Source organism: Recurvomyces mirabilis (genome assembly GCF_035927965.1).
Source record: "Recurvomyces mirabilis strain CCFEE 5264 chromosome Unknown scaffold_9, whole genome shotgun sequence".
In the NCBI taxonomy this organism is placed as follows: Eukaryota; Fungi; Ascomycota; class Dothideomycetes; order Mycosphaerellales; family Teratosphaeriaceae; genus Recurvomyces; species Recurvomyces mirabilis.
Window position 1 is genome coordinate 198,392 of NW_027041943.1, and position 26,284 is coordinate 224,675.

The window sequence follows — 26,284 nt, forward strand, 5'->3', positions numbered from 1 at the left end:
TCTGAAAGCACCGTCCATCCTCCATTACCACGCCCTCAGATCGAGCCACCTCACTCAAAGCCCAAGCCGAACGTTACGACGCCTACCTCAGCCGCCTCAACAGCTCTCAGTCACCCCAGAGGCAGGACACCATGGCTCCTCAGCAGGTCCATAACAACGAGGTCTATCTCCTACCTCTGAAAGACGATGGCTCTCCCGATCTGCCCGGCGAGCCTCCATACATCTACCTCAAGCCTCCCACCACACCTGCTTACAGCATACGGTTCGAGATCGATGGCACGAGCTCGATATGTCGACAAGGCAGCTTGTGGGTCAACATACCCGGCGAGGGCGAGCACTTCGACCGGAAGAACTTTAAGGAGTACAAGTGAGTATTACTTTTCCATTCACGTGGTCGCTGTCGACTGACTTTGTACGCAGGCTTCGACCGAGCTTCAACGATGTGATCAAGATTGATATTCCCGTCCACTTCGCTGGAGCTTTCTCCTTTTACTGCTCATACACGCCACTACCGCCCTTTAGTACAGCAAAGGTAGAGGCACCGAAACCAACCCAGACTCAGACACACTATATCGATGTCTCGCCCAGCCTGCACATTCAGAAGCAGCGTGTACCACTCGATGCCATCTCCATGATCTCAACACTCTCCAAGTTCATGGGCAAGTACTCAGAAGACTGGGACCGTCATCTTCACGGCATCAGCGAACGTGGGTACAACATGGTACATTTCACACCTCTCATGATGCGTGGTGACAGCAACTCGCCCTACTCGATCTACGACCAACACACTTTCGACAAGGACGTGTTCCCGAATGGTGAGAAGGACATCGAGAGCTTGATCAGCAGGATGAATCACGACTACGGACTCTTGGCTATGACCGACGTGGTCCTGAATCATACCGCGAACAACAGCAAATGGCTGGAGGCTCACCCAGATGCTGGGTACAATATTACGACTTCGCCCCATCTCAGATCTGCGTATGAGCTCGACAGTGCTATGCTCAAGTTCTCCGCCAACCTCAAGAATCTCGGCTTGCCAACTCATCTCAGCAACGAGGGTGATCTCCTCCGCATCATGGAAGCCTTGAAAGTGCATGTTCTCGGCACCATCAAGCTTTGGGAGTTCTATGTCTGCGACGTCGACAAGTGTGCTCAAACAGCGGTTGCTGCATGGCAGGAAGGGAGGGCTGATCTGAACGTGTCGATCCCGCAGGACGCTACAAGCTGGTCGCTGAAGCAGAAGGCGGACTGGCTTCGAGAATACGCATGTCCAGGCAAGGATCGCATGGGCGAGCGCTTCCGTCGCAATACTGTTCCTGAACGTGCTGCTACGCTGCTGCAAGCACTCTTCGGCAAGTACAACACAAAAATCAACAGCGAGGCCGACACTCGCACTGCTTTCGGCTCGATGCGTGCTTTTATGAACGAAGTCAATCTTGACTGGTATCGCGAGTACGACGCCGATGTTGCTGCCATCGTTGAGCAGGTCTTCAACCGCACGAAGTATATGCGTCTTGATGAGCATGGCCCACAAGTTGGCGACATTACCATCGAGAACCCACTCATCGAGTCTTACTTCACCCGGCTACCTGTCAACGACATCACATCGAAGCACGACCCTGATTCGCTTGCGCTGGCCAACAATGGCTGGGTGTGGGCAGCAGATGTCATGCGTGATAATGCTGGTCCAAAGTCCAAGGTTTACCTTCGCCGCGAGCTGATCGTCTGGGGCGACTGTGTCAAGCTTCGCTTTGGTACCGGTCCGGAAGACAGTCCTTTCTTGTGGAAGTTCATGACCGACTATGTCCAGCTGATGGCCAAGCACTTTGTGGGATTCCGTATCGACAACTGCCACTCCACTCCCCTTCACGTTGCAGAAGCTATGCTCGACGCTGCTCGAGAAGTTCAGCCAAACCTTGTCGTTGCCGCTGAGTTGTTCTCCGGAGACGAGAAGATGGACTTCGTCTACTGCCAGCGGCTTGGCATCAGTTTCCTCATTCGTGAGGCAATGCAATGCTGGTCCACCGCAGAAGTTTCTCGCTTGGTGCACATCAACTGCGGACGACCTATTGGATCTTTCGAGGTCGACGACATCTCTAGCGCGGATGCGAAGCCTCAGGCGAATGGCGCTTCCAATGGTGTGCCACAAGGCAAGGAGATCGCCCACAGGATCGTGCCGTCCAAGATCCATGCGCTGCTCATGGACTGCACCCACGACAATGAGACACCTGTGCAGCGCCGCGATGGTCGCGATACGTTGACCAACTCCGCTCTTGTGGCCATGTGCGCCTCTGCGTCTGGATCGGTCTTTGGCATGGACGAGCTGTACCCGCAACTGGTGGAATTGGTGCACGAGACTCGTCTGTACTCTTCTCCCTACAGCAACCTCAAGCCTGGCGAGAGTCTACGCATCGGACCAACCGAAGGCACCGGCGGAGTCAAGCGCCTGATGAATCAGCTCCACAGCATCATGGGCATGGACGGTTACGACGAGTGCTTCGTGCACCATGACGGCGAGTATATCACTGTGCACCGCATGCACCCCAAGTCTCGCAAAGGCTACTATCTCATCGCGCACACAGCGTTTCCAGGCTACGGCAACAGCAATGCAGGCTTCGGACCTCAACGTCTTACTGGGACCAAGGCGAAGCTTCTAGGCGCTTACAGTTTGGAGTGCGATCAGAGCTACGAAGCTAAGCAGGCTGCTATCAAGGACAAGGTTTTGCGCGGTGTGCCCAGCAAGACCAAGGATATCAAGGGTGTTCAGTGCGAAAGCCGCGGTGAGGATACTATCATCACTGTCCCGTCGCAATTCCCACCTGGCTCGATCGCCGTCTTCGAGACCTGGATTCCAGGCGCAGAGCATAGCGAGGGTTTAGACAAGTATGTTACTTCTGGAGCTCGCGAAGCATTCCAGAACGTCAATCTCACCGACTTGAACGCCATTCTGTACCGCGCCGATGCCGAGGAGCACGCAATGAGTGGCGATGGAGCATATACCATCCCAGGCCACGGCGCTCTCGTCTACTGCGGTCTTCAGGGTTGGTGGTCTGTCCTTCGCGACATAGTAGCCCACAATGACCTTGGCCACCCTCTTTGCAACCACCTTCGTGACGGACCATGGGCCATGGACTATATCGTCAACCGCCTCGACAAATTTGCTCAGCAAGACATCTACAAGAACCTCACTGGACCAGCTCAGTGGCTCCGATCGCGCTTCGATGCTATCCGGAAGGTGCCTAGCTTTCTCCTTCCCCGATACTTTGCCATGGTCATTGGCACTGCACACCGTGCTGGCTTTAACCGCGGGATCGAGCAGATGAACCATAACGTCCAGGGCGGTCAGCACTTCCTCAAGAAGCTTGCGATAGTATCGTGTCAGATGCAGGGCTATATGACGAACGCGTCGCTTTGGCCAAAGACGCTCGTGCCCTCGCTTGCGGCTGGTCTGCCTCATTTCGCTCAAGACTGGGCTCGATGCTGGGGTCGCGATATCATGATTGCCATGCGTGGTCTCTTGCTCGGGACAGGTCGTTTCGCCGATGCCAAGGAGCACATTCGATGCTTTGCCAGCGTGGTGAAGCATGGTATGATTCCCAACTTGCTCGGATCGTGCAAGCTTCCGCGATACAATAGTCGTGACTCGGTCTGGTTCTTCCTTCAGAACATCCAGGACTACTACGTGCTCGCGACTGATGGCCACTCGATCCTCCAAGAGCGTGTGCAACGCCGCTTCTTGCCATACAATGATGAGTGGTTCGCCTGGGATGACGCCAAAGCCTATTCACAGACCAGTAGCATCGAGGACGTCATCCAGGAATGTCTCCAGCGCCATGCTTCTGGCATGCACTTCCGCGAGTACAACGCTGGCCCTGGCATCGACAGTCAGATGAAGGATGACGGCTTCAACATTGACATCGAAGTTGACTGGAACTCCGGCATCATCTACGGCGGCAACGAGCACAATTGCGGCACATGGATGGACAAGATGGGCGAGTCCCAGAAGGCGGGCAGCAAAGGCGAGCCCGGCACGTCCCGTGATGGTGCACCAGTGGAGATAACCGGTCTGCTGTACAGCACCCTAAAATGGGTCGCCGAGCTCAAAGCCGCCAGCCACTTCAAGTACGACGGCGTCACGACCCACGAAGGCAAACTCATTACCTACGCGCAATGGGCTCAGAAGCTGAAGGACAGCTTCGAACACGCCTATTACATCCCCACCAACCCCGACGAATGGTCCAAATACGACGTCAACCCGAAGATCGTCAACCGCATGGGTATCTACAAGGATGTCCACCGTGGCAAGAAGGAATACAGGGACTACCAACTCCGTCCCAACTTCCCGATCGCCATGACAGTCGCTCCGGACCTCTTCGACCCAGCTCATGCTCTCGGTGCGCTGGAAATCGCGGACAAGGCTCTTATGGGTCCCATAGGAATGGCCACCCTTGATCCTTCGGACCAGGAGTACCACCCCGATTACATCAACTCGGACGACAGCGACAATTTCCAGACGGCCAAGGGGAGGAATTATCACCAAGGACCTGAATGGTGCTGGCCTCGTGGATTCTTCCTCCGCGCGCTGCTGAAGTTCGATCTGATGAGATGTACGACGAGAGAGGAGAAGGTCGAGGCGTTCCAGCAGGTGACGCAGAGGTTACATGGGTGTATGCAGATGATTCACGATAGTCCTTGGGCTGGCTTGACGGAGCTGACGAACCGCAACGGCTCGATGTGCCATGATTCGGTAAGCCCCCTACCTCCCCCTTCATCCCATTTTCGTGTTGTGCTGACAATGCGAATAGTGTCCCACGCAAGCGTGGTCCGCAGGGTGCATAATAGATCTCTACGACGACGCGAGCAAGTACAGCATCGAGCTTCTCAATGGCGGCCAGGCACCTAGCACGTCTTGAGCTTGCTTCATCCGACCTCGCGAATTGTTGCGACGTTCTGGCTTCTCGATTCCTGATGTGACTACATGAGGCATGACTGGACGATGATATGATGGTGGTAGACCGTGGCATAGAATGTTTGGGAGGACGACTTCACCTGAGACTCATTATTAGATGGAGCAGGATGTGCTTGTACATGATACACCTTAGATACCTACGATTGTACACTTTGCCCGCTCAATTAGTCCTTGACTATTACGAGCTCGTGGTCCGCCTGAAGTTACTGCCTCGTCTATTTACTATCGCGCAAACGCTGGCACTCTGAATACCAAGAAGCGGTGAGAGGTCTTCGAAGGGGCAGTGGATGGGATGGTGTAAAACATGTGATTGTTCCAGATGCTATGTACGCTACTGGCAAGAGCTATTCGAACAGAGCCTTCACATTAGCCGGCTCAACAACTCCTCGACCTCCATCAGCGCATCTCCGTTCACTGCTCACTGGAGCATGATACCCTTGCGAATGCATTGCTAGCCTATGCGCTATCTACTATGATTCTCACTTGATGCTGCCCAGCTTCAGACGGATACGCCATGACCCATGCCCAGTCGTATCTGGTGAAGCAGAAACACGCGGGTATAGGATGCTCCGCCAGATCTCCTCTCGCACAGTCTCCAAGCAGGCCGCGCGCCACAGCCCATGTCACACAGGTTGGACTCGCCAATGCCCGAGCGAGGTCCTCGCCGAAACACTCACTCAGGCAAAGAGCTCCGGCCAAGCAGTCTTGTCCTGCTCAGCAAGACAGTACAGGAGACGCTCAAGCTCAGCTTCAAACTCCTCGGATCTGGTCGTCTGGAGCATGAAGCTAGTCTCGAGCGCGTCCAAAAAGCTCCTCCTTGGCGTTCCAATGCCACCTCTGACCAAGGAGAACTTCGCAGGCACTGGACCAAGAGCAGCTGCGTTGTAGCCTGCCCCAGCGAAGAGAGTCTTGGCAGCTGGGTCCTGAAGTAGGCTCGAGCCAGGAGCATGTCTGCGAACATGCTGCCTGGCGGCGTCGAAGATCCGTGAGGCGATGCTGTAGCCATTGATGGCACGCAAAGGCCGGTTTAGTCGCAGGTCTTCGGTCGTTGTCAGTACGTCAAGAAACGACTTGTACGTGTCGGGCGAGGCTGCTCGTAGGCACACTTTATTATTACTCAAGCTCGATGAGAATTCAGGGAACAAGGCAGGATTCCATCGAGCTACATGGCGGAGGATCTTGTCGCACTCGACACGCTTCTGCTTCGCTGTGCCAGACCGAAGGAGAATCGATGTCAGGAGTTCCCTGACATCGTTTGCGTTCTCGACTCTCGCGCGACAATCGAAGTCTATGCGAGCGCCGTCAGGCATACGACCTTGTAAGTTCAGCCGCGGGAGGGTGACACCCGGCACGCCGCCCAACATCAGGTACGAATTAATACGTTCAGCCAGCTTCGCCGCAAGACCTTTTACGATGCGCTTCTGATGGGCTGGGTTTTCGTAAGGCCCAGTTGGATCTAGCAGGTTCAAGACCACGGTCTTGTCTTCTTTTGGCTCGAAGTTGGTGTCAGTAGGCGTCTCTTCGCGACTTGGCGCACGCTTGCGCTTTCGTCTCCGCGCATGTGGCGGCTCATGCTTACTGCCTTTGGCGGCTTGACTCTGATCGATGCTACTTGGCTGCGAGCCGAAGGTGGTGGGCCGACCGCTCGTACCCATCCCGTGTCTGTGTTCCATCTGTCCGGTCTCTAGTGCGCTGTTCAGTGGCACGAAATTGGCGCCTGTCGGCTGGAAAGGCTGATGCTCTTCCTCCCTGAACCATGGTACAAACTCTTCCGTAGATTGAGACTGCATCAGGTTGGCTCTCGCTGGATTGATTTGAGCGAAAGTTGGTGGTGTTTCAATGGCATCAACTTGTGTAGCAATTGCGGTTTGTGCTGGTGTTGTCAGATCATCAACCGGGCTAGAGAGAGCTGCACGCTCGGTCTGCCCCTGGCTGTGTGGGGTAGAGAGCGACTGCCCTTGCCCTCCAAATCGTAAGTTGGCAGACACGCACCCGGCAGAAGAGCTGGCAGTAGTGGTGTACAGGGTTGGGATGAGCTGAAAATGAGACCAGTCGCGCCGATCTCCAAGACTGTCCCCAAGTATCTCGAAATACTTCGAGGTCAGACGCGAGACCTGGCCGAATTGAGGCACCTCGCGGTGTTGAGAGGTATCATGCGCCGCAGGCAGCCCATGATGAGCATTGACTGCGCCAGCACTGTCGGATTGGATATCAGCTCCGACACTCAGCGGCGATTGTGATTGCAGGTGAAGCGAGATCGACGGCTCTGAGGCTGGCTGCACGAGTTCGTGATCGTGCTGCGCGCTGCGTTCCACGTCGCCACCTTGATATGAGGCAGCAGTCGAAACGTGATCGTCAGTGAAGCACTCTGTCATCACAACGACATCTCCATTCGTTGACTCCCTAATTTCGCCTTCCTCACTTGGCTGCCGCACGGCCAGGTTAGGATCGATACTGGCCAGCATGCCATCCGCGAGCAGATCGCGGACCGCAGCAATCTGGCACACAGCTGCACCGTATCGATCATACGGCTGTCGAGCGAAGCGCTGTAACAGATTTTCGACTTCTTCCGGACTGTTCACCTTCTTGACGAGTGTAGTGAGCACAGGTTGGGCGCCGCTAGGGACCTGCTTCATGTCCTCTTGCATGTCGAGGACAGGCGTTGGCTGGTGCCCCATCGCGAAGTCCCGAGGGTTGCAGTGAGGACGGGATTTGGTGGAGGCCTTCAGTGTGGTGTATTTGAGGCGTGCAGCGGATAACAACAAGCAATGGAGAAACTTTCATGAAGATTTGGAAGGTGCCACTTCACACAGGCTGTTGTTGACAACATGCTGCCCACCTTCCCTCTTCATAGCGTATCTATGAAGGAAGGTACGAATGGAGGCACCAAAGCACGAATGGAAAGAGCACTGCACAGCACATACCGTGTTCAAATCTACTTGACTCAAGCCGTTCCAGAAATTGATTCACCAGCAGACTGCCTCAGCGCTGTTGTGCAACGACGATATCAGCCATCGCTTGGGCTTGAGGCGGGTTCTCGGATTCTGGTCGCCCCCAAGGCCTCGTCCTAGACAGCGTCCGGCCTGCGATACCTTCAACATGTGCTTGGCCCGCGCTGCATTTCGAATTGCCTTGGCCCAGCCGCACCTCTTGCCAAACCTCCGGGACAAAACGAGCCAGCTTCACCAATGCGCGCTCGATAGATTCTTCGATACGCCGCTCTTGTAGATGACTGCCCCAGAACTCCTTTAGGGTATTGCGAAAGTCTGTGATAGGTCCTTGTTCTCCACGTGCGACGAGCATAAATTTCGTAGTTGCGTACAAAGCTCTCGATGTGACATTTGCGCTGAGCTTGACATGGATATTGATGGCCGGGTCAATCGATTAGAGTTCTATGATGTCCTGATCTTGCAGAGGCCACTTGAGCAGCAAGCTGTGAGGTGCCTGTACGAATGTCAGTAAGTTGGTTGCCAGTGGCTGAATCGGAATAAGCCCCACCAGCAGCAATACCCGTCTCCTTACGGCTTCAAAGATGGCATCTATAGCTGCGTCACGGCCTGCTTGGAGCTGCAGCGGACGCTGCAGCACCAGCCCATCGCGCTCAAGCAGGTCTAGATGAGTCCTTGGGTTGCCCAGAGATGCACTACGAAGCATGCTTCTGCCGAAAGGCTCTGTCGGCGGTTTCTGCAGGCGATCTTGTTGTTTCTGCGGTCGATCAGATTTAGTAGATGTGAAATGTGGCTCGATCGTTGAGAAATCAAACAGTGACTTTAGCCGATCGAAGTCGATGGCTGGCGGGCCTCCATTGTCGCCGACTGAATCTGCGGTCAGACCTTTCCTAGCTTGCTCGAATGGAGTGATGTCGTTGCTTTGTAGAAACCGAGACTGATGCGTGTACAGAGGACCGGTCGTCGCCGTGCGTGCTCCACTGATTTGGTTCTCGGGCGACAAGGGCAACAATGTACCGGGTGGAGTAAGCATCTGATGATTGGGAAGCAGCCGTTGGATCCAAATATCCGAAAGCGCATATGTGCCATGCTTTTGATAGGACTGCTCGGCAAGTTGAACGAGCATAGAAACCGCCTCCTCACCATCATGCGATTGATTAAGTGCCGCTGCGATCAAGGCTTCGAGTTCCATCTCCTCGAAGTTTTGAGTTCGTGGGTGTCGATCACTGCAGTGCAGATGATGTCTGGTTTGAGTAGGACGAGTGGGGCAAGCAGGAGAGCTAAGTTCAGCTCAGTGCGGCAAGCTTTTAAAAAGGAAGGAGCGACACAATGATCCATAGATCATGAGAGCTTTGAGAGGTTCCACAAGCAAGGCTTACCACGATATCTATAGCTTCCTGGCAGGTCTCACCATGATGGCGTGAGGAATATCCACCTTACTACCCCATTTCCTTGCGTCGAAATCCATCATCGCCACAGTCTCAAAGCCAGATCGCGTATATAATGGCGTCCCCATGGGTGAGCCCTCCAGCCACACCTCAAGGCCCAGCTTGTCCGCCTCCTCGAATCCCCACTTCATGTGCATGGCACCAACACCCCGCCGATGATGGTCTGGTAGCGTGGCGAGGATGTGCAAGCGCACATGCGCCTTCGTCCCGTGGTGCACTTTCTTGACATGGCCAATTGCCCCGAAGAAATCCTTCATCATTCCAGCATTGGCGCCTGGTGGCATACCGCCTTCCCGGGCTTCTGCAGACTCTTGATCCATCTGCTCCTGAGTCCGCTCCTTCGGATAGAACAGCCATTCCGCCACGCCGACGATATTGTGATGTGCTGCAGAATCTGGTAGGTCCGTATCGACCACCTTCATCTTCTTGATCCTGTCGGGACGCTTCCGCCATGCTTTCAAGGAACCCTGGGTCGAATGCTCTCTTGCTTCTTTCGAGTAGCCATCGGGATACATCAGACCCATGACACCAGGGCCGAAAGACTCCCACATGATGTCTGTGTAATCCGGCACGTCGGCCTCGGTCATTGGAAGCAACTCGAGAGGCATTGTGATCTTCCGACTGGAGTGGAACAAGCGATTGTGTCTGTTGATAGAGAATGCTGGAGGGCTACGATAGGCGTGTTGCTCGATCTTTCCGCAACCAGGATGCCCGACAAGAGCAGGCCCGAGCCATCGTGTATATCTAGCGCGCCTGTAATAGTTTTAGCAATGGCGCGGTGTCCAAAAGATCGGATCATGCGAGGAAGTACCTTCCCAATCGGGAAAAATGTGTCGGAAGCATTCCGCAACGCAAGATTTGGGCGGAAGGACGATGAGGTTGTTGCCACTGTCAGAGCATGTACACTGTACTTACAGTGCATTCAGTGTGTAGCGATCCAGAGACGCGAACTAGCGGTCTGGAAGGTCGACAGCACGTCCACCGCGGTGCCTCAACATCTGTGGGCTAAGTATGACTCGTTCGTTGGACTCATAGAGTAGACCAGGAATGGCATAATTCGACACACCGAATCTGCGTCCAAATAGGTCTTTTTCCAGACAGGACATGGCTGTAGCCTCGTGTTCTAAGTACTATCAAGCATCCATTCGCCTGCTCACGAACTGAAGCGAACGAAAGCATGGACGACTACGCGCTGCAAAGCGAGCTGGAGGCCATGGCTGGTAACGCTGGCATGTCGATGACGAACGACGAAGGCCAGACTGCAGAAGGCATCGGAAAGACAATGGCTCGCTGGCAGAAGCTGTTCAAGCTAGAGCCAGACGATGCTGTTGAGCGGATCATGGAACACCGCCAGGATCTTACTCGTATGCGGATGTCCGACGACCATTGGGAAACAGTCCGCAACGAGGCGGAAAGCCATGGCCATGATCGAGAGTCTTACGAGTACGAGCTTGAGCTACAGAAGAAGAGAGCTCTCCTGCCAGATCTCATGTCTGTCGCTGGAGGTCCAGCAGATGATAGGATGACATACCTTGTTGAGCTGAGCGGGCCTCTGGCCACACGTAGTGATGTTCAGAGGGCCGCCGGCCTCGAGCATGAGCCGGCACTGGTCAAAGGAAGGAATGTGGAAGACGAGAGACGTGTCTATCTTTGTTGCATCGATGGCAAGGCGAAGATGGCTATACTCACGTGGGCCAGTGAGACGGGTGGCGGATTTGAGCCCACTATCTTAGTCGACCCACGATCTCTACGATGACAATTGATGCATGGCGCTTGTGGTGCTTCTAGTGTACGGCAGAGGAGTCTGAGTGGTTCGGGTCCATATTATAGGTATTGCCAAATATGTGAGCTGCCGTCACTTCCCAATGAAGTACGTCCCAACCATGTTGCTCGAGTATGATCAAAGTGATCGATGCCTCCTACATATCATGTCTGGTGGTGGACTGTTCCTGCATTGATTTTGCGTCCAACTTCAGCTCCTTTGAGCGGGGTATCGAAGGAGACCGTTTCCGAGGTATGCATCACTCTCCCAACTCCTTCTCAACCCCAGCGGGAATCTCGAAGTCAAAGAGGATCCTGTCGCCATACCCTGCATCAGGCGCGGACGTGTCAGTATTCGCGACCAGACATTCAGGTCGGACACCGTCATGCCACAAGTCCAGACTTACAAACTCAACCCAACAAAGCTCATCCCAAACTCACCATACCCGCTACTACACTACCCAGGTCTCCTAGCAGACATAGCAGACTGCAACGCTGGCGAAGTCTACGAACTTTTCACTGGCAATGGTTGGGAACCACAGTGGATCTACCGCTACGGACCGACGCAAGTCTCACATTATCACAGCCATGCACACGAATGCATGGCTGTGCTCACTGGACACGCTACCATTCGTTTTGGCGTAGCAGACACTAGCGATGACCTCGAAGCTAGCACAAACGGCGCGGCGCACGAAGATGGCGGTGTCGAGATAGAAGCAAAAGCTGGAGATGTTTTCCTGCTTCCTGCTGGTGTCTCGCACAAGACATATCGTACTAATCCTCCAGCTGAGTTTAAGCTGATGACGCCTGGGGATGGCCATCATATCGCTGCGGACGATCCAAAAAAAGCACTGTCGGAGATTGAACTGTCCGGTTTCACCATGCTTGGCGCTTATCCAAAGGGCAGCGCCTGGGACTCTTGCTCGGGCGGCGAGCATGCGGATCAGATGCAGAGTGTGTGGGATGTCGAGAAGCCTCAGCTGGACCCAGTACTTGGTGATGCGCGGGAGGGTATCCGTGGACTATGGAACTGATCGCATCCACGGTTGAGCATGCTTTGTAAAATCTACTCCCGACCGGGGAGCATTCAAGCTGTAGCAGCGTAATGCGTCGAATTTTTACTCATTGCTGGTCAACCTTGTTGATCCCGACAAACCGTACTTTCCTTCCTACCTGGCTAGCGTCACGATCCAACTTGCCATCACGATAGGTCCGGTAAGATCTTCCGACTATGCACTGCTCATGCAACTGTCGACTATACATTTCTGCCAGTCGTTGATCGAGTCCGTCGTAAACACTCTGCATCCACTTGGCATCGTTTTCTCGACCGTGTTTCCGCAGTAAATATATGGCGCGCTCGAGCAAGAATCGACAGAATCTGCTGGCAGACATACTTTTCGCCAATACGTTCAATAATGGCTCTCGACCATCCTTCGTCAGCACACGCAAGTGACCGTATAGAGGCTGCGGATCTGCTTGCGCGGGATGCCAGAGATTCAACGCCTCAACGCCGAGCTCTAAGCTCTCCGACTTGTGGACATAGGTCTTGCACAGACGAATAAAACTGTCATGACTCGCAACACACTTAGGTTGATCATGCCCGTCGTCGATCATGATGTGGCCCACGATGACCTGCATGCAAGGCAAGAGTGACATGAACCCGCGGCCGTTCCCTTTCCTATCGAGCGCAGTGAGCTGCTTCCCAATACGAGACGAAGGGCCAAGCACACGCTTGATTGCTGCATCAGGGCATCGTGTTTGGTTGGCAAGATCAAGATCGGCTTTCACCATGGATCTAGCCAGAGTTTGTCGCCAGAGGCTGTTGCGTTTGTCGCCGAGCTGTTGTCTGGTAGTCGAACCTAGAGCAACCAGAAGTTACTCGTGAAGAATGTCGTCAAGCGACTCTGCTACGACGAAGAAGCACAGCTCCTGGTGAAAATCGAGATATTCTACGAATCCAACTGTTGTGTGCAGCTCATTATCCTACAGCCATTTGAGAACTTTGCCACCTGGTTGATGCTTTCGCATCCAGCTGAGCCGTTCGAGATCGGACAGCTTCCCGATCTCGTTTCTTATAGAGTGCAATTGGATCAACACTTCGCGAAGAGCAGTCGTTGGGACGGACAGGCTAGTCTCAAGCCTAGTGATGACTTCTGCGGCCGACTTGCGCGCAGGAAAGATCCGCTGACTGTAGTGACGCCCGTGAGCCCGTGTGCTGTCCAGACGCGTAGAACCAGGTGGTCGATTGAGCGAAACACCATGACATGGTGATCGTGTCCACGGAAATTCACTCAGTGGCTGTAGTCTAATTACCCTCAGTAGTGGCAGACCGAGCAGTCCACCACGAAGCATCGAAGGGCGTGTATATTGTACGCTACATGAAATGCTAGACAGTCCTTCTATCAGTCTCTACATGTCAATGTCTTTAGGCGAGTCTAAGGACGAACCGTAACGAAGCAGACGGGGCGGGAGCATCCCGCTTCTGCCTTGCTTCGCACCGCTCGTACCGCAGCGCTCTACGCTTCAACGCGCAGACTAAGATCAGGTATGCTCATTATAACCTACTACGCCGGTAATTTTCGGGGGGCTAGGAATAGTCATATGTGATGATACCACGGCAGCTATCGATCGCAGCAGACCTCCACAATCTGGCAATTGAAAACTTATACCAACATCTATCTCGTCTTCAAAGCAAAACAAAGTGGGATGATGTGATCATTCAGACATGCGTACGTCGAATAGCAGGATGTCTCTCGCCGATCTGCTAAGAAGACTCGAGTAGGACGTCCTGGGCTCGAAGTCGTACATGCTTCGTATTCGGAGAGATCTCGAGCCAAGAACTCATGACACCAAGCAAGGCCCCCTCAGTGTTCACGAGGACGAAACTGCCGATCGGGACGATGAGGCCTTGATGAATCACGCGCCACTGGACAGTCGGTGCACAGTTGTGTACGACATCGTCTATTCGCTAACGTATATGGTACCCGTACTACATTTGACGATCAAGCAACCGCTCAACCAGCCTCGAATGTCGCTGGAGGAATTATACACCGCGCTCGTCCCTACCATTCAGCGAGAGCAACTGCGTAGTCTCGGTCTGATGGGATCTTTGAGCATGACAGAACATCCGGTGACTGGCCTGCCTGCATACTTCATACATCCTTGCAGGACTCAGGAAGCTATGGCGGCTGTCGCTGGTGGACGACAACTGTTGCCGCTCGAATATGTCACTCTCTGGCTGGGTCTAGTTGGTCCGAGTGTTGGACTGAGTCTCCCGGTCGAGCTTGCAACAGCGATGTCATCGCATGCTGGTAGCGAGGGATAAATGTGGCGAGTAGAAGCTTTAAAAGGGTCAGGATATGAGAGGGCGTCTTCTCTGGTAATGTATACTTACTACTTTTGTCAAACCATTGGGTAATGATTAATGATCGGAAGTGTGCTTTCTGTTCAGGACCTGCCGTGTCTTTGACCCGTGACGCCTCGCTAAGTTCAAGATAGCTGCAATGAGCCCGGAATCCGAGTAGATATGATTCAATCAATCGTCGTCACTCATCTCCATTTCATCATCATCATCGACCTCCATCTCAGCCTCCTCCACCTCATCCTCGTCATCGTCTCGCGGCCTCTTAATGCCTTGCGGTGGTGCCCTGTCACCGTTCGTGATCTGAGCAGCCGGTGTACCAGATGTAGCTTGTGCAGGCGCTGCGCCAGGAATTGCGGCAAAAGTGGCAGGCGCTCCAGGCGCTGCAGATGCAGCATTTGGCTTCTCGGCTGCTGCTGTTGGTTGATTGAATTTCCCTGTCATCTTTGCTAAGGTGTGTGATCGATTTTTGGAGTATGATATCCTCTGGTGCAACTTGTATCAGCTCGACTCGTAGCATTATATATCATGTCCCATAGCTTACCATCTCTCTGCCACTGAACTCGAAGCCTTGACATGCCCTAATGGCTTGTGTCGCACTCTGCACATCTCGGAATAGCACATGCGCCTGACCTCTCATGCTCTTTGTTTTCAACGCCACAACGTCGAATACTGGGCCATAGGTCGAAAACAGCATATACAGCTCACGTCTCAAGTCGTCCTTTTGCAGCTTTTCGGGTAGGTTCTGGATGTATAGCGACTGGTTTGGAGGAACAGTGGTTGCTAGTTGGCTGGTCGAAGCGTTCTTTGTGGTGATTACGGTCGTCGCCATGTTGACCTGCTATCATGTGTGTTCTTTAGAGGGCATATGCCTACTCGCATGGAAGACAAGGCACGACTGGTCCATAAGTTTTCACGACTCAAGTTGAAGTTAACGCTCGGACCACATTGCGTCAAGCTTCACATGCATTTCCACCTCAAGTGAACCTTCTCTTTTCAACATTAAGCACCAAGCATGTGACAGTACGGACAGCCATGGCTACGCAGCTTAAAGAACACATCGCCGAGTCGCTACTCAAGCGCGCTCACTCTCCCGGCACTGCAAACACGATATTCAAGGAGAAAGTAAAGCAACGACCACTGCTCCTCAGGCCAACGTCACCAGATCCCACTGCAAACGCGCGGTCGAAGCGTCAGTACGAGAGGCTACAGAAGGCGGAGAAAGCTCGCAAGTCAAATAAGCCGAAGCCTCTGTCGGCGAAGCAGAAGCGTGCATTGTGCGTCTACGAGATCCCCAAGAAGCAGCGAAAGTATGCGATCTACGAGCCTCTGCATCGTATGTGGTGCGAGTACATGCGCGACATACTCGGCTTGAAGGAAAGCACACGAGCTTTCGTGGATGCGAACTCAGCTGGGCCGTTACTGGTCAGCGCAGACTATCATGGCGCACTGGTCGAGGTCGTGCGAAGCAGATGTGACAGCAGGGTTGGTAGGAGAGGTATCGTGGTCAAGGACACGAAGTTTACGTTCGAGGTCGTGACGCAGCAGGACGAATTGAAGATCCTGCCGAAGGAGCACTCGATCTTCAGGTTTGAGATACCGTTTGAGGATGCTGCGGAAGGTGCGGTACAGCCTAGGCCGCTGGTGTTCGAAATCCATGGCAGTCAATTCGAGAACAGGGCGCCGGATCGAGCGAATAAGAAGGTGAAAGCACACTTCAGCCCTGATTTGTGAGCATGACCATAATTTGCATCTCCCACTTTGCGCGCCACGTGCCCAGATATCTCGGCTTGCTTCAAACTCGAGAATGCGATGGCGAGGTTTCGATCGGGATGGATCAGGCCCCGATCGAGTTCTGACAGTCGGGAGATGCCGGCGGGCTGTTGGCGAGACGTGAGTACCTTGATATTTCGTTCTTGCCACCCAGACTGAACCTAGCAATAGCCTCCAACCATGAATCAGCCGACGCTGCAAACAGTGAAGTAGAAGATAGAATGAGTCTACAATAGGGAATAAGGTAACTCAGTAAGTGAGTCAAGTAAGTGAATCCGCAGCAGAATCATTTCACACGATCCATCGTACCTTCCATTTGTGGTTTATAGTTCACTGCCCCACCTCACTACTCCCACCATCCCTTCACCACTAGCGCGTGAGCAGTCCGCGTGGGCTCTCGGATCGTTATAAGATTCTTTCCATCCTCGAGTTTAAGCTGCTTCCAGCACACACCTCCCCCCCACTCATCACCCCCCGACCCAGTACAACACAAGACCTTTCATCAACATCTCACACAAGCACATTGACAAACCCCTCTACACAAGGGCTCGTAGCCACGCTCTCACTGCTGCAGGGCAGGACCGGCCAGCGTCTCCTTGCTCGCAGCAAAGCTGCTCTGAGCAAGATGGGCTTCATCAGCACACTTCTGGCCATCATGGCCATCAGCCTTCTCGCTACCACTGCAGCTCCACTCGCGAGCCCCCAAGCAGCCGGCGCCGTCTCCTGCTTCCATGGCGGTGACCTTGCGCCGAAGTCTGACATCACCGCCGTCATCAACGAATTCTGCCGGCTGTTCAAGGACAACCTCTTCGAAATGGGTCCTCACAGCGCGGGCGAGACATACCAGTACAATGGCAACAGTATCTATATCGGCTCGGACATCACTGAAGCTGGTGGCCCTTTCAACATCACGACCTATCATTGCGTGGACTATTTGACCAGCGTCCAGATTCAATGCGCCTCCTCGCAGAGTGGCTCTGTCGTTACTGATCATCCTGCTGGCGCGTTCTTCATGACTGTCAATCCGCCTACGCAGCTTGGCCCCACCGTCGAGCGTCGCAATATCGAAGTCGCGGAGTCCCTAGACGGTGTTCCACATACCATCGCCACGCCACACGAAGGCGCTGCCTCGTTGCCAAGTCGCACGATCAAGGCGCCGCGCAACGATCCTGCTGCTGCGACCTGCGCTGATCCTGACGGCATGACTGTCACCGACGACCAGGCACGCGAAGCGTACAGCTCTTTCTGCAACTCCGCCAGTGGTCACAAGAATGAGGCAGCATCTAGCTTCAACTCGACGTTCGATGTTTCTGGCATCACGATCAAGATGGAGATTCACACCGGTCAATTTGTTCCCTGTGTTCTCAACGCAGACTTCTGCTCGTCCAGCTACGATAAGCTAGTGTCAAGCTGCAGTGATGCCTCCTCGGGTACTACACATGGTGGCAGCTGGTCCGTCGGCGATCGCGGTCTCAGCTTCAGCCTTGAAATTGTCAGCAACCCGTTCACAAAGCGCGATGACACCGATCCAGTCTATTGCGTCACCAAGGGCAACCAGGTCTTTCCTGGCGAAGCAATAACTGCGTACGCCATAGCCTGTGACGAGTTTGACGGCTATACCATCGATGCTGGATCCAGCTATGGCTCGGATTACGAAGTCAGTGGTAAGCTGCATCATACGATCTTGTCAAAAATCTGGGCTCCACGTGGTGCGCCCTACAAAGTCGACAAAACTATCTGCACGGCTGCATTCGACCAGCTTATGGCGCAATGCCCATTTGCATACATGGTCAGTGGTGGGACTATCAAAATGGGTCCTGACGACGTTCCTCAATTTTCCATCATTGTTGATGACAACTTCAACTCAAAGCGCGACAGTGAGGTCGACGCAGTATTCGTAAGGCCCAGCCGTGGTACGACGCTGGAGAAGCGAGGTCTGCCTGTCGGTGTCCATTGCGCTAAGACCGGCCCGCCATTCAGCATAAGCACCGCTCAAGACATTGTCAGCAATGCTTGTTCGCAAATGCAAGTTCAGGCGGTAGTCGTCAACCCTGGGAGCTACTGGTCCTATAGAGACACATCTGGTCCATTCGAGATTGATGTGGATTTGGAAGCATCACCCAAGACTCACGATGTGTTTGACTATGGAGAATGCCTCGAGATCTTTGGTATCCTGCTTGACCAATGTGTCGGGCCACTCGAACAGACCCTCGGAGGAATCTACTCGTATGGCTCAGGCGAGAAGCAGTTTCTGCTGCTTACGAATGCCGATCAGGGGTACGACAAGCGCGAGGTTGAGGTCAACGCCGTCGACACTCGGCGAAACCTACCTGCTGGTGTACAGTGTGCACATGATGGCTACCCATTAGATATACAGCTCGCTCAGGACTTCATCAATCGGGCTGTCTCGCTATTCCTTGAGCGTCCAAAGTGGGAGCCCGTGGGCAGTGAATGGTCGCAGGGAGAATATGTGAACGAGGTCGAAGTCACAATAAAGCTAAAGGCCTCTCCAGACGCTGATTCCTTTTTTGACTACGGCGAGATCATGACAAACTTCAAGACACTAATCAGCATGTGTAAGTCTCCCGACAACCAATTTTTTGGCAGGACTTACTCAGAGGGACCGAATGCGAAGGAGTTTATCTTGGAAATTGGCAATAATAATGTACCCACGAAGCGCGATTCGAAATATGATGCACCATTCTCGAAGCGGGAACAGCTTCCTCACGGACCCAACTGTGCTGCCCTCGACAGCTCAAACTCCGCCTCAATCAATGATGTGAAGAGCGCCATCTTGCAGGCCTGCGACGAATTTGCCGGCTACCCGATCAGTGCTGGTTATCACATCACGGACGCCGTACCATTGCCCTCCTCCAATCATGTGTTCATCATGTCGATCCTAGCGCCGATGGGATCTGACATGGTTGTCGATCGGACCTACTGCCGGACCAGCTTCCAAGGTATTCTGCAGGAGTGCATCAACGGCCAAGGCAACACTCCCGGCGGTACTTGGTCCTGGGGCGAGGGAGAGACGGAGTATGTGATGGGACTTGACACCAATGTAGTACCACCAAAGCGCGCACTCGCCACCGTCGCCTCCCAGCCAGATACGCCGGCTTGTGCTGCTACCGGAGGTCCATCTGTCGACATACGCGATGTGAAGGTCATAATCCAGTCCTATTGTAATGTCGCCGTGGCTTTCCCGGTATATCCTGACGAGAACGTCTACATGCCGTGGGACATCGATGGCGGCCATATTGTGCCTCAGATTAAGTCGGCCAATTCTCAGCCGGCGAATATATCCTCCATTGCTGCATGCACCATGGCCTTCGACACCATTCTTTCAAGCTGCGCTGACGCGAACGCTCCGGGTGGAGGTAGCTTCACTGGTGGATCACTCAAGGTGCCTGCAAACTCGCTTGAGTATGTCATCACCGTCAACGACAACAACTTGCCGTCAAAGCAGCAACTTGAGAGCACTGGCAGGCTGGACAAGATTGATCAGGATCCTTTCTACATCTGCACGAACAAGGGCCAATCATATCCTCAAGACCAGGCGCAACTCGCCATCAATTCCTTCTGTTGGCACAACTGCGGCTTGACCGTGGAGGCCGGCTGTAATCAGACCAACATGTATGGCTTCGGTAGCAGTCACCTCATCTTGCAAGTCTTGGCAGTCGATGATACCTCTTACACCATCACAGCGGACATCTGCGGTCTCGCATTCGCGGATGTGCTCAACAACTGTGATGACAGTACTGCACACACGATCAATGGCGGTGCTGTGTACTACCCGCCACACTCCGTGACGAACATTATTCGGACTGAAGACATTCCTCCTCCACCGCCTCCTCCAGAGAAGCGTCTGCCAGATGAGACTGTTCGTTCAGACGGCAGTCTTATGGCACGTAGCCTTCCGGAGAACTTCTACTGTACCAAATCTGGCGCTCGCAGCCTCCCTGGGCCTGAAGTTACTTTGCATTTCACGGACTTCTGCAACAGGGCATACGGTCAGGTGCTGGCACAGGACACGTTTGTCTACAACACATTCCCATCCAGTGTTGGAGTGAATCTTGTCGTTGGGATCAAGACACCTCCCAGCGCCGGCGAAGAAATAGCGACTGCTCAGGACTGCATCGATTCTTTCACGACTGTGATGGCTCACTGCACAAATCTGTTGTTTGGCACTTTCTATGGAGGGGTCTACTCGTCTGGATCTGACGCAGGCGAGTTCATCCTGGACATCGAAGGCAACACCATCACAAGCAAGCGTGGTCTCCGGGAGCACAGCTTGCCGAAGATTAGTGCTGTGGAGAGCAGTATTGTGGAGCGAATCCTGCCCGAGAACTACTATCGTGCCAGTAGTGGCCAGACTGTCACGATCGAGCATGCAAGTCAAGCCGCAGCACTCACATGTGATCTGGTCGGTGGGCAAACACTCGAAGGGAACCACGTTTACCTCAACTACTACACTCAGTTGAACCAGATCACACTGCAGATCCAGGTCCGCACAGCAGTCGGATATAGTGGCAGCATCGACACAGACACCTGCGCGCTCAATTTCGCCGAGCTCATCTCGAGATGTGCGGTCAACAAGGATACGCTATATGGCGGTACCTTGTCCTTTGGAGTCGACTCGCTGGAAATCGTAGTTTATGTCGAAGGCAACACTATCGCTGACAAGCGTGACGACTTGACACTTGGCCTCCCAGGGCTCCCAGCAGATACCACTATCATACAAGTCAATAAATTCCAAGAGACCGAGCTCCGCGCCATAGCTAGCGTCAGGCCCACTCTACCCACTGGCTACTACTGCCCCTAGAGCGGCCAGAACATCACCGTCCGGAACGCCAACGATGCTGTTGCTCACTTCTGCGCCATGATTGACGAGCAACCCTTGACTCCATCCCAAGTCTACATCAATTGGTATACTGTCGGCGGACTCGTCCTGGAGGTGCAGATACATGCAGGAACAGGCGAGCAACAGAGCATCGGCAACGACATCTGCCTTCTCAACTTCGGCGTCCTCATTGCGAAGTGCTCGGATGGTGGCATCGGTGACGATCCCTTCCAAGGCGGTGTTGAAGGTACAGGTGTCGGCTCCATCGAGCTTGTCCTGCATATCGAGGGCAATTCCGATGCAACGGGCCAGAGTTCAGTCGGTCGTCGCCGTCGCGATCTCGCGGCTGTCAAGACAAATATTGTACAAGCCAACTCGCTGCAGCAGAACGAACTCCGCACAACCCCTACAGGAACCACGAAATGCTATACCTCCAACTTCGGCGCCCAGTCAGACGAGATCACACCCATGATTACCGACTTCTGCCACCGCTACGGCAACAAGTATATCGCAAGCCAGAAAGCCACCTTGGAGACTTATGCCACAGCAAGTAGTAGCGGTCCCAGCTGGGTAGGCCTGTCAAATTATCAGCCGATCGGAGACTGGTACTACCTCGATACGGGACTATGTCTCGAGGTGTTTGAGAAGCTGGTCGATGATTGTAGCTTGGGTAAGGGCGACAGTAATAAGCCGGGTGGGACGTATACGCTGGAGGGTGGGAAGCTGGAGTTCGTTCTCAACATCAACCCTGCTTCGCCGATTTGAGGTAAACATAAGCAAGCCGAGTGACGAGGAGGGCGAGTTTGAAGTCAAGCGTCTGATGAGTAGAAGGTTTGAGGGGGAGGGGGGGTGGGACTACATGGGTAGCAGTGGAAAAGCAAAGCAAGAATGGCTTGCGCGGGCGTGTGAAGGTTCCGAGGCGATCGTGGTAGCATAGACGTATGTACGTAAATCCGCGTCACGAATCATCCTCTTCCTCCTCATCATCCACACCTCCCTCATCCCCCAACCCATCATCCTCATCATCAAACCCCTTCAACGTCTCCCCCTTGGCCTCCGTCCCCGCCTCAACAACAAAGTAAGGCGCAATCTCACAATCCGTTAATCTGGTCTTCTCGTCCTCATCATCACCAGTGCTGACCTTCTTCTTGCCTTTGCCCTTGCCTTCTTGGGCGGCAGTAGCGGTACCATCCGCTCCAGCCCCTGCAGGCGGAGGAGGCTCAGAAGCAGAAGCAGAAACCGCGGACTTCAAGCCTTCGACCTTCGCTCGTCGGCCGACTACACAACCCGTCATTACCACGCCGTCTCCCACAGTGACGCCGTCCATAAGCACACATTTGGTTAACCTGACATTTGCCCCAATCTCACAATTAGCGCCAACAATTGTCTCTTTGAGATTACATCTCATCCCCATCGTCACATTTTCCGCTATCAAGCAATCTTCCTGACTGATGCGGGATTGTTGGCCGATTTGAGCGGTTGGGTGGCTTTTGTGCTCGGGTGCATAGGGGTGAGGTGGGGTTTGACGGGCGAGGTAGAGGGAGAGGGAGAGGAGTTGGGGGGTTGTGTCTATCCGGCGGATCAAAGGGAGTGATGAGATGGTGGGCGTGGATGTGTTTTGGTTGTTTGGGGTTGTTCCCGTACTGGCTGGGAGTGGGGGTGGCGAGGGTTGAATGTAAGCTAGCAATGGTGGTAGCTGGGGTCGCTGTGGGTTTGGTGTTTTTGGGAGTATGGTATCATCGCCGACTCGCGAGGCGAAAGATAGCGCTGTGGTGATATCCTGATATTGAGGCGCCGCGGCATTCGTGCTGGACAGAGCCATGGCGTCCACATCTTCCTCATCGTCTTGCGAAAAGCTCTCCTCCCCACCATCTTCCGTCACAGCCTTCTCGCCTAGCACTTCACCCAACCCCAGCTTCTCTGCCAGACCACTCTGCCACCCTGCCTTCGCCCACCAGCCCACAACATCCTCCCCAATGCTCTCGAACTTCTCATTAGGCTCGACGAAATCCTTGACCCACAGCGGGAAGAAATAGATATGTGCATCTCTATGCTGCGTCTTGATCTTCGCCCGTCCATGTTTCCGCAGTAATGCGTGCCGGATAGGCAACGTCGACTTATTCTCCTTAACAATATCATTGACAGTATCAGTCGGCATAGCCAGCACGACCTCCTCCACCTCACCCCTCAAAGATCCCTGTGGAGGTGGCACAGTGGGTCGTGCGATGGGCACCGTGGCGACGAAATCCGTCTCATCTTTCTTGTTACTCACGCCTTCTCGGCCGAAAGTGGGATAGTACACCGCTAGGCCTCCCTTGCCTTTCGAATTCTTCTTCGGACTACTCTGGCTCGGATTCAGCACCATCCATTGCTGCAGGAATTTGGCCCCTTCCATCTCGGAGACGAGATCACAAGGTAATACAACGAAATCCCGTTCCAGCACCTTTCGCACCTCCGATAACCTCAAGAGCTCCGCAGTCCCGGTCGTCATATCCAACCCCTCGGGAGCCAAGATCTCAGGTTTCGGATTCGGAAGACTTGTCAATGCCGGATTGGTGGACAACGCTGCTTGCAATGGAGGCGCGGCTTCGGGGGGTGTGATGAGAGTAATGTCTGTGATCCCCATCCGGTAGCACCATTCCAAGGCATACCAGACCATGGGACGGTTGGCTATGGGGACTAGGGCTTTGGGAAAGTCGGAGGGCTTGGACGTGAAGGTGTTGAGACTTATGCCTGGGCCGCAGAGGATGAGGGCTTGGAGGCCAGGGGAGGGGTGGGTTGCGTGGGGCATGGTCGCGGGTGGTTAGAGTGTATCCCGAGATCGAGCCTTGATGGTGAAGACTTTCAGGTTCAATTATTCTATGGTGTCATCCGTGGTATAGTAATTTGATGGCGATCCGCCCAGACGAGTGTCGTTCTTCTATAGATCTTCCATACAAGAGGCTAGTATGGTAGGCGCCAGCCAATACCGGTATCAGTAGTCGAATTGTAGGTGTCTATAGGATGAAGTCACTGCATCCTACCTTTGCCAGCAGATATATCCAAAATATATACTTGTGATTCATATGTTGTCGAACTTTTGTATATATTGAGCCTCAGGCGCAAAACGTTCGTAAGGCTGACGACCAAAACAAGCTTCAGACCCCGGTCACGACCCCAGCCACAGCTCAGCTTAAGCGGGACGGAAGTGTCAACAGCTGATCCAAACAAGGCCGAGACAACAACAATCAAAAACGTCGTCGCGAGGCCCTTCCACGCGTCGTCTTAACCCATCAAGCACCACATGTAGACTCTACGGACAGACACAGCAACCATGGACCGCAATCGCCAACGCCGCCCCCTCTACGCTCCCCCACCACCCCCGGGTCGCAACAACCGCCAACACTCCGTCCTCGGGTACTGGGTGCCCCTCCTCGTAACGGGAACGATCGCAATTGGAGGTCTAGCAGCATGGATCTGGTCTGAGCGGAGTAGCCACGACGACGAGGACCAGCATTATGGACGGCCGGATAGCAAGCCGCCGCAGGGACGACCACCGCCGTCTGGACCTGGAGGGCCGTATCCGGGACCGCAGCAAGGAGGACTTGGTGGACCGGGAGGAGGGCAGGATTATGGTGGTGGAGGCTCGCAGGGTGGTGTTCCGTCGTATCAAGGTCCCATACCAAACCAGTCTTCAGGACCGCAAGGCCAGCCTCCACCCGCACCTGGTACTAGTGTAGGAGGAGGTGAGGCAGCGAGCTATTACAACTCCACTTCCCGCTCCTACGGCGAAGGTGATGACCACCATGAAGAAACTCAGGACCAGGGAACCTTCTTCGGCCAAGTCCGAGGAGCTATGCGCCGCACGCCCTCGCCCCAACAATTCTTCGATCACGCTAGCAAACAAGTCTCCGCCGGGATTGCAGCCGCCGGCTCAGCGCTGGGGAGTATAATGGAGGATCCGGAGAATGGATCTGGCCCCAACTCAGGCCGTGTGAGCAGGGATGAGCGAGTCAGTCGCGAGAGGAGGGGTGAGGTTGATGTGAGGAGGGAGGAGAGGGAGGGTTTTAGTGATCATGAGAGGTGGAGTGAGGAGGCGGATGAGAAGAGGAGGGTCGGGCCTGTGGGGGGAGTGGAGGTGGAGAGCGGACGGAGAGCGGAGAGTGCGAGGTCCGCGAGGGAAGTCGACAGCAGTAAGGGGAAGGGCCGGGCTGGTCAGGGCAAAACGATGGTTGCGGTGGTCGTGAGCGCGGACACGAACATGGATGGCAAGATGGACGAGGAGGATGTCGTTTATGCTGAGCATGCGGTAAGCACAGCACTACCAATGACCTCCCCAAGCCTCGCATCCAAACTTCCGGGCTAACATGACATGTTTGATGACGATCTAGTCCATCCTCTCCCACCTCCCCGAACACCACAACCCAGCAACAACAGACATCTTCGTCCTGATCTACGCCCCGGGCCTCACTACCCTCCCACCCCTGAATTACCGCCCCAGTACAATGGAAATCGACACCGCCTCCAACCTCGGCTCCTCCTACTCCCAAATCAACACTCCGGCACAAACGCCAGGGTCGGAGTTACAATCCGTCAGCCCCCGAATCGACGCTACAGACAGTTCCTCGCAACAACCCGGTGCAAACGCAGGAGGCGCAGCAGACTTCAAATCCCCCGGCCGCCAATTCGACGCCCTCTACACCACGGCCCTCACCTTAGTCTCGACTCCGAGCCAGATCTTATGTTTCACCACCATCGCAGGCTATATCCCCATCCTCCGCCACTTATCCCCTTCACTGACCTACGTCTCCGACCTGCTCGCCGGGTCCGAAGGGGATAACTTGAGGGATTTGAAGGGGTGGGTTGGGCAAGCGATTCTGGTGGTCGGGGATGATGGGACGGGGGGGTTGGCGGATACGGAGACGGAGGATGAGGGTGGGGTGCATGGGGCGGAGGGGAGGAAGAGGGAGCAGTGGTGGGAGCGGAGTGAGATGGTGGGGTTGGGGAAGGGGGTGGAGATTGTGGATGCAGGGCGGATTGGGGAGGATTGGGGGAAGAGGGTTGGGAGGGGGAGGGAGTGAGCAAGGACGGATGGAATGGGCGGCTTGATTGTGGATCTGAGTGAGATGATGAGGAAGGAGGGGAGACAGGGAGGGAAGCTTTGGGAGAACTGGATGATGATCGGAGTCATGTTTTTGTGAAAAC

General features: G+C 54.3%; 10 protein-coding genes across 10 annotated transcripts; 5 read left to right on the forward strand and 5 right to left on the reverse strand.

The window, feature by feature from the left end:
- Window positions 1-131: 131 nt before the first annotated feature.
- On the forward strand, window positions 132-4,913 carry GDB1 (bifunctional 4-alpha-glucanotransferase/amylo-alpha-1,6-glucosidase; the record flags this gene model as incomplete). Its single annotated transcript, XM_064836794.1, has 3 exons — window positions 132-367; window positions 421-4,747; window positions 4,806-4,913. 3 exons carry the CDS (start codon window positions 132-134, stop codon window positions 4,911-4,913), a joined length of 4,671 nt encoding a protein of 1,556 aa, XP_064695427.1.
- A 733-nt stretch (window positions 4,914-5,646) lies between these two features.
- Window positions 5,647-7,647, reverse strand: LTS14_004093 (uncharacterized protein; the record flags this gene model as incomplete). The annotated part of the gene is made up of 1 exon (XM_064836795.1): window positions 5,647-7,647. One exon carries the CDS (start codon window positions 7,645-7,647, stop codon window positions 5,647-5,649), a length of 2,001 nt encoding a protein of 666 aa, XP_064695428.1.
- Window positions 7,648-8,353: 706 nt separating this feature from the next.
- On the reverse strand, window positions 8,354-9,109 carry LTS14_004094 (uncharacterized protein; the record flags this gene model as incomplete). The annotated part of the gene is made up of 2 exons (XM_064836796.1): window positions 8,354-8,413; window positions 8,492-9,109. 2 exons carry the CDS (start codon window positions 9,107-9,109, stop codon window positions 8,354-8,356), a joined length of 678 nt encoding a protein of 225 aa, XP_064695429.1.
- A 195-nt stretch (window positions 9,110-9,304) lies between these two features.
- Window positions 9,305-9,973, reverse strand: LTS14_004095 (uncharacterized protein; the record flags this gene model as incomplete). Its single annotated transcript, XM_064836797.1, has 1 exon — window positions 9,305-9,973. One exon carries the CDS (start codon window positions 9,971-9,973, stop codon window positions 9,305-9,307), a length of 669 nt encoding a protein of 222 aa, XP_064695430.1.
- Window positions 9,974-10,542: 569 nt separating this feature from the next.
- Window positions 10,543-12,160, forward strand: LTS14_004096 (uncharacterized protein; the record flags this gene model as incomplete). The annotated part of the gene is made up of 2 exons (XM_064836798.1): window positions 10,543-11,062; window positions 11,352-12,160. The coding sequence occupies 2 exons, from the start codon at window positions 10,543-10,545 to the stop codon at window positions 12,158-12,160; spliced, it is 1,329 nt and encodes a 442-aa protein (XP_064695431.1).
- Window positions 12,161-14,661: 2,501 nt separating this feature from the next.
- LTS14_004097 (uncharacterized protein) lies at window positions 14,662-15,319 on the reverse strand (the record flags this gene model as incomplete). The annotated part of the gene is made up of 2 exons (XM_064836799.1): window positions 14,662-14,973; window positions 15,032-15,319. 2 exons carry the CDS (start codon window positions 15,317-15,319, stop codon window positions 14,662-14,664), a joined length of 600 nt encoding a protein of 199 aa, XP_064695432.1.
- Window positions 15,320-15,522: 203 nt separating this feature from the next.
- Window positions 15,523-16,346, forward strand: LTS14_004098 (uncharacterized protein; the record flags this gene model as incomplete). Its single annotated transcript, XM_064836800.1, has 2 exons — window positions 15,523-16,217; window positions 16,268-16,346. The coding sequence occupies 2 exons, from the start codon at window positions 15,523-15,525 to the stop codon at window positions 16,344-16,346; spliced, it is 774 nt and encodes a 257-aa protein (XP_064695433.1).
- Window positions 16,347-16,885: 539 nt separating this feature from the next.
- Window positions 16,886-21,865, forward strand: LTS14_004099 (uncharacterized protein; the record flags this gene model as incomplete). The annotated part of the gene is made up of 2 exons (XM_064836801.1): window positions 16,886-21,043; window positions 21,083-21,865. The coding sequence occupies 2 exons, from the start codon at window positions 16,886-16,888 to the stop codon at window positions 21,863-21,865; spliced, it is 4,941 nt and encodes a 1,646-aa protein (XP_064695434.1).
- A 193-nt stretch (window positions 21,866-22,058) lies between these two features.
- Window positions 22,059-23,891, reverse strand: GCD1 (Translation initiation factor eIF-2B subunit gamma; the record flags this gene model as incomplete). Its single annotated transcript, XM_064836802.1, has 1 exon — window positions 22,059-23,891. One exon carries the CDS (start codon window positions 23,889-23,891, stop codon window positions 22,059-22,061), a length of 1,833 nt encoding a protein of 610 aa, XP_064695435.1.
- Window positions 23,892-24,413: 522 nt separating this feature from the next.
- Window positions 24,414-26,160, forward strand: LTS14_004101 (uncharacterized protein; the record flags this gene model as incomplete). The annotated part of the gene is made up of 2 exons (XM_064836803.1): window positions 24,414-25,388; window positions 25,471-26,160. 2 exons carry the CDS (start codon window positions 24,414-24,416, stop codon window positions 26,158-26,160), a joined length of 1,665 nt encoding a protein of 554 aa, XP_064695436.1.
- Window positions 26,161-26,284: the final 124 nt, after the last annotated feature.